General features: G+C 34.8%; 1 protein-coding gene across 1 annotated transcript in view; it reads left to right on the top strand.

Moving 5' to 3' along the window:
• Positions 1 to 6,656, top strand: part of EPHA3 (EPH receptor A3) — a 432,183-nt gene that overhangs the window by 370,792 nt on the left and 54,735 nt on the right. Inside the window, exon 11 of the mRNA XM_004371373.2 lies at positions 2,233 to 2,493. Within this exon, the coding sequence (XP_004371430.1) occupies positions 2,233 to 2,493 (261 nt within the window). The remainder of the gene's footprint in view (positions 1 to 2,232; positions 2,494 to 6,656) is intronic.

Raw genomic sequence — 6,656 nt, 5'->3', positions numbered from 1 at the left:
CAACAACTTTATGAGGTAGACACAATTAATGTCCTCATGTTATAAATAAGGAAAAAGAGGCACAGAGAAGTTAAGTCATCCACTCAAAGTCACATAGCTAATAAGTGGCAGAGGCAGAATTCAGTCCTATGCAGTCTTACTCCAGAATCCATGCTCTTAACCGTAGCTCTGTAATACCTTTCTGGTAAAGTGACATGTGACTTGTCACTTAGAATAAGTGGTGATGACATCTGAGTTTAAAACGCTATCCATTACACCATGTTGACTCCTGGTGATGCAGAATTTTCTTTCATTATGGATGCCTTCTTTGGGTTTGCCCAGACTTAATATAGTCCAGACACAAAATGAAGTGGAGCTCTATAGCTATGTTCAGATAACCTTGTGTAAAGAAAGAAACTCTTACTTTTGCTTACAAATTCTAAAAATGATTTACTTAGGATCATAACTTCTCCTCCTCCTAATACACATTTGTAATGACATATTCACCCTTAAATTTAGAAAGATCAGTGAGCTTTCTCAAGTTTTGTCCCTTAATTCTTCCTATCATCTTACAAAGTACTCTAGCTGCAGGTACTGCTGTCTTCTCTATTTACTTCTTCAAAAGAAGAAACTGGAATTGTCTGATTTACCATTAGATCTCCATGTTTTCATACTGTCTGTCACACTGCTTCCAACTGATCAATATTTATTAAATGAATACATGAATATCTGCTTTGGATCTAAAGTAGCTTTTCCAAACTACAGTCATTATTTTGAGGACAGTGACAGCACTGGATTCCTTGGGAAGGATAGAGTCTGGAGGGGTTTAGAGCTTTCAGGAGAGAAGCAAGTCAGTGCAGTGATGCAACAGATAAATCATTAGGACAACCTGCTTCTTTTGGTGGGGCAATCCTTGGTCAAAAAGTCCGGAAAAGAAATACTTCACTTCTTGCCATCTCCTTTCTGACTGGCGCATGGCGCACGAAGCTAGTAGATAAACTCACAGTGATAAGGTTGGACCAAGAATGTTATTTCATTATGCAGAAACCTTAAAAAGTAATCATGTAATTAACTCTAGCATATTTCAGAAAAACTCGGATTTGATATTAAACACTTTTTTTTTTCAAATGCGGTACAAAACAGATCTGATAATCCAGACTATATTGGGTTTTCTTCTATGAACAAGGGACATTCTTTGGATGGCTCTACTCTGTGTCAATCAATATGGGATCAGTGGGGACAGAGAGATAAATTTAAAAAATCTGTGATCTCAGGACGTTCACAGATCTTTTACATTTAAATCTAATGAAAGTATAATGGGCAAATCTTCTCAATAAAATATTCGTATTGAACATAGTGCCCATCCTAATTCTAGGCAATTTATATCTATAAAACCTGTTGCCGTCGAGTCAACTGTGACTCATAGTGACCCTATAGGACAGAGTAGAACTGCCCCATAGAGTTTTCAAAGCTGTAATTTTTATGGAAGCCTACTGCTACATCTTTCTCCTGTGGAGCACAACTTATGGGTTTGAACCAATGACCTTTCAGTTAGTGGCCGAGTGCTTTAACAACTGCACCACCAGGGCTCCTTTGCAATTTTATATCCATTGGATCAAAATATTTAAAGGTCAGGAACACTCCATATTCAACAAATTCTAGATTAATTATATACTTGAGACAACGTTTTATTGAATATATTGAATATAAGAAAATATTTCTACAGTGATTGTACAGATAACCTGTGCTATATTTCATGCTGTTATATCATTGATGTCCACTTGGAAGTCAGAGAACTTTACAGGTAGTGTGTCAGTAATGCACCACACCAATGCTCCAGTAAAGTGGATTAAGACCAGATGCTTTGTTTCTCATTTTCCAGAGAATCCAAGTGTATAGGCCAATTGGCCCTCTTAATAAAAACAGAATGGTTAAAACATCTGAAATTTAATCCAATGCTTGACCCATAATATCTGTGCTGCCCTGTTGATTACCCTAAGAAAATGGTAGCTATGAGAACAAGAATGAAGAGTCTTGATATGGCTGTCAACTTGCCTCTTGTTCTTTCATCTTGCATTGTTCACAGTGTGATACTTCAAAATATTTGAGGTTTCTCACAAGTCCGCTTTCCACCAGGGTGTGGATATACTAGGGATTCCTAGAGAATCTGAGATTACCAACTTCCAAAATAATTTAGAGACCTACTGTGTACATCATGCAGCTCAAAGACATACATGTGTATAATGTTGAGAGAAAATGTTTGCTGTTTACTGATGATTTTTTATTATATAATTTATTTTCTTTTGTTGTTGTTCTCCGTTCTAACAGGTGAATTCGGAGAGGTGTGCAGTGGTCGCTTAAAACTTCCTTCAAAGAAAGAGATTTCAGTGGCCATCAAGACCCTGAAGGTGGGCTACACAGAAAAGCAGAGGAGGGACTTCCTGGGAGAAGCAAGCATTATGGGTCAGTTTGACCATCCTAATATCATTCGACTGGAGGGAGTTGTTACTAAAAGTAAGTAAAGTTGTAAAACTACTTATATGTATCTTGAGCAGAGGTTGTTTACCTCAGTTATTTAAGGATTTTGATCTTCTTTCTCCATTTTCATAAGCAAGTGCTACTTAACTAAGTATCTCTTAGTCTGAACAAAAAGACCAGTTTTACATTAACATGCTTTTCTTTGACAATAGAGCAAAACTATTTAACAAGTATTTTATTAAGTGCTATTATAGACCTTGAAGCCCTGGTGGTGCAGTGGTTAAGCGTTCAGCTGCTAACCAAAAGGTCAGCAGTTTGAATCCACTAACCACTCCTTGGAAACCCTATGGGGTAGTTCTACTTTGTCCTAAAGGGTCACTATGGTCAGAATTGACTCAATGGCAATGGGTTTTATTACAGAAATTAAACATTTTTTTTTTTAAAAAACAAACAAACAAACTAGAAAGTAGACATTGAGATATATTAAGACATGGTGATTAAGAGATCGGTGAGAAGAGAATTATAGAGAACTTTATGTTATGTAGAGTAGCAAGGAAAAATAATGACTCAAATTTGACAGGAACTTCTGGGAACTCCCAGATAGCTGCCTTTTCTTTTATTGTTTACTAGCTTCATTTAAGCCTCCAGAGCTTTACCACCATACTTTAGGAAAATTATGGCAGCCTTGGGACTGTTTCTGAGTTAAAAAGATTTGAATCTTTGTAGACCCAAGACCTTTTCTCAGTTCTCTGTGGAATTCAAATTGTTCTGATCTAGAGCCCTATATGGATTTTTGACCTCTCTGGGGAAGCTCTGGCTAACAGCCCATGATGGGGGTCTCAGCTTATTTCCATGAGGGTTTCTCCAGCCAGGCTCAAAATGGATCCCATGAGGCAGATATGTGATTTTTGGCTTCAGTCCCAATGAAAACCTCTTGAGAATGCCCCATGATTTTTTTTTCCCCAGGAGACTTTGGAACACAGGATGGAGAAAAAACTAACTTGGCAACAAACTCCTTAGAGTGAAAGACAACAAATGGCAGGAATTTGGCATCCTTTAGGGAATAATTCATTGGCACCACATTTACATACTCTATGGTTACCAACAGACATTACACGTTACGTTCTTCACAATGAAATTTTTCTTTTAACAACCCAAAGGGCACTTTCCAAAGGGCACCAATACCTATTCTCATGTGAGTGTGTGACTAAAGGGCAATTGCTTCCTCATAAGAGCATAATATAACTGAAATATACTTTGATATCCTCTAGATATTCGTACATAATAAATGGGGTTAAGAACGTCATATAATGTGGAAGAATTTAACTAGATATCGTAAGCCTATATAAAGTCTTGTAAAAGGTATATGTATTTTTTCTGTACTCCTAACAATCAGGCTGTCCTAATAGAAAAACTGAAAAATATTCTGGTGAAAAACATTTTTTTTTTATTTTAAAAATTAATAATAAATGCATAGTGATCATAGTAAAGGCTGGTAAAATGCATGAATTCTTGGTTTCTTCAGTGCCAGGACCATACCAGCTTTATCTTTATATCCATAGAATTAAAGAATCATGTCTTACTAGAGTTTTAATAATTAGTTAGCCATTTAGTCTCCTCCATAACATCTTCATCAAGTGGTTGTCCTTTAACTCGTGAATCCCTCTTAGGAAGGGAAACACACTTTCACGTAAGCAGCCATTCCCTTTTAACACATTTTTCTTTGTAAAGTGCCTGTTATGTGCCAGACCTTATACCATGGAAATTATTTCATTCTTACAACTACCCTGTGAATTAGATATGATAATTTCTATTTTAGATTTAAATAAATAGCTGTAAAGGGTTAAGTAGCTTGGCTAAATAGCAAATGCTGGAGACAGCATTGTAAACTTGTTCTGACGGTTTTACCTCTCTCAGTTCTGGAACAAAAATGCACTGGAAGAAAGACCTGGTGATCTGTTTTAGAAAGATCACAGCCATGAAAACCCTATGGAATGCAGTTGTGCTATGCACACATGGGCTGCCATGAGTTGGAATCCACTTGATCACTTGATGGGAACTGTTTTTTGTTTTTTTTTTTAACTTTAACCCTTATATATATATATGTGTGTGTGTGTGTGTGTGTGTGTGTGTGTGTGTGTGTGTGTGTGTGAATTCTAATAGAAGGCAAGAACCTTGTATAATAAATCACACTGAAATAGAATCTGTATCATACTAGGTGCTTAATTTAGGATTGACGATGAATAAAAGGTGGATTGATTAAAGACATTATTCTTTTATTAATTAATTCAGTCTTCTCACCAATAGGTCTCTTTATTCAGTGTTTCATTCATTAAGTTGAGTGCATGCTTTAAAAAATACAATTATCAAACTGCCTTCCTTATCCAGGAAATAATGAAGAAAGTGATTACATTCTATCAAGGAAAAAATCATCGCCGACTTCTCCAACACCTACAACTACAAAAAAATAAAATAAAATAATAAAACTCACTACTAAGTATTAGGTTGAAATTAAAGCTCACTGATATTCTCATATTGTATTAAACACAGGTTAATTTTTTAATTTCAGAGTTATGTATTATTGAAAGCAACATGTTATATTTTGCAAGCTATCTCCTAAAAATGATTTACTGAATGATAATTATTGTGGCAGGATTTCTTATTCTCTTCATATATGAAAATGAAAGAATCAAACATGGATTATGGAAGTCAAACAAAGAAATCCATAAAACAACCCCCAAGACCAAAATACTTTAAGAGAAAAATACCCAGGAGAAACATACCCAAGAGAAAAATACCATCAGAAAAAAAAAAAATGTTTAAAAATTGTAGATATTATACATTAAACATTTTATTCGTGTCTAAATGCATAACTTTCTAATACGGATTACAACTGCCTTATTCTTAGGGTGAGGGTTCTAAATTTGATATATCTTCCTGGTCAAATAAGTATGTAAAAGGCTGCCAATTCAGACTATATAAATCCCAGTCATCTCATATAATGCGAACATAATAAAGTAGCAGACCCAGAATTATATTTTGAGCCGTATTTAGTGCTGTATTTAAAAGCTCTAAGTCTGGAATCTTTTACCATCTGGGAGGAAGTAGCAATGCCATAGAATAAGGTTAATAAGTTACACTTAATATATAAATAAATTAATATTGTCACCAAAAGGAGTTATTTAATTTACTCCTAATATTTTCTTCGTTTCCTGAGATTATATAGCTTCTAAATTAATCTACCTGCTGAACTCAAGAATACACACACACACACACACACACATACACAAACTAGAGTGATACAGAGTTCATAATGTAATGACCAAAATTGCATATAAAGCAGGAGAGCAAGCGTATCAGCATCTGGATAAAAATCAGAAGGTCAGAGTTGAAGTCCTGGCTCAACCTTACTGGTTGTGAGACCTTTTGAAAATCCAATCAAAGAATCACTTTCCTTGCCTGTAACATGGAATTAACAGTATTTCCTTATCTTTATAGATACTTTAAAGATCAAGTGAGGTTATCTAAGAGTATATGGTTAACTGGTAAAGGGCTATGCAAAGCTAAATTACCTCTTCTAGTTGTTTTGGGAATCTTATACCACCTAATTTGGGTATAGAATTAATTCTTATAAATAATTCTATTTTTTTCTTTCTTTTCTTTTTTTGCTCAGAGATAATTCTTCCTACTATTGCTATTGTGTACTTTGAAAAAATAGGTCTAATATAATGTATCTTTTTCAAATCATTTAGAGAAAGCACTTTATTCAATCATTATATTCTCATTTATTTGTATTAAGCTATAAACAATTTTAATGGTGCATTTCGAGCCTGATGGTTTTAAACAAGAGAAGGTGAAAGAGTCTCTGATCTTCAAAGTAGCAGAAAGCTGAGGGCACATTCTCTGCACAGAACTAGGTACTAACATGTGTTATCAATTTCAGTCGAAGTTCAAAAAGATGGAACTTGTTTTTTAGCAAATGTTTGATATTTCTGCTATCACATCATTAGTTAAATGATATTCAGACCCCAAGAGCTTCATTGGCCACTTTTCACTTAGCAAAATAGAAAGGAATTATGTTGGATGTGATTATTTATTTATTTATTCCTCTTGAAATATTTTCTAAAAATTTAAATAGTAATAGTTCTACAGCGTAACTGTAACCTTGCATTCCTGAGGATTCTTCACAGGAAAGATCA

The sequence above is a fragment of the Trichechus manatus genome, unplaced genomic scaffold (genome assembly GCF_000243295.1).
Source record: "Trichechus manatus latirostris isolate Lorelei unplaced genomic scaffold, TriManLat1.0 scaffold00012, whole genome shotgun sequence".
In the NCBI taxonomy this organism is placed as follows: Eukaryota; Metazoa; Chordata; class Mammalia; order Sirenia; family Trichechidae; genus Trichechus; species Trichechus manatus.
Note: the sequence above shows the minus strand (reverse complement) of the source record. Positions and strands in the feature narration are given on the sequence as shown.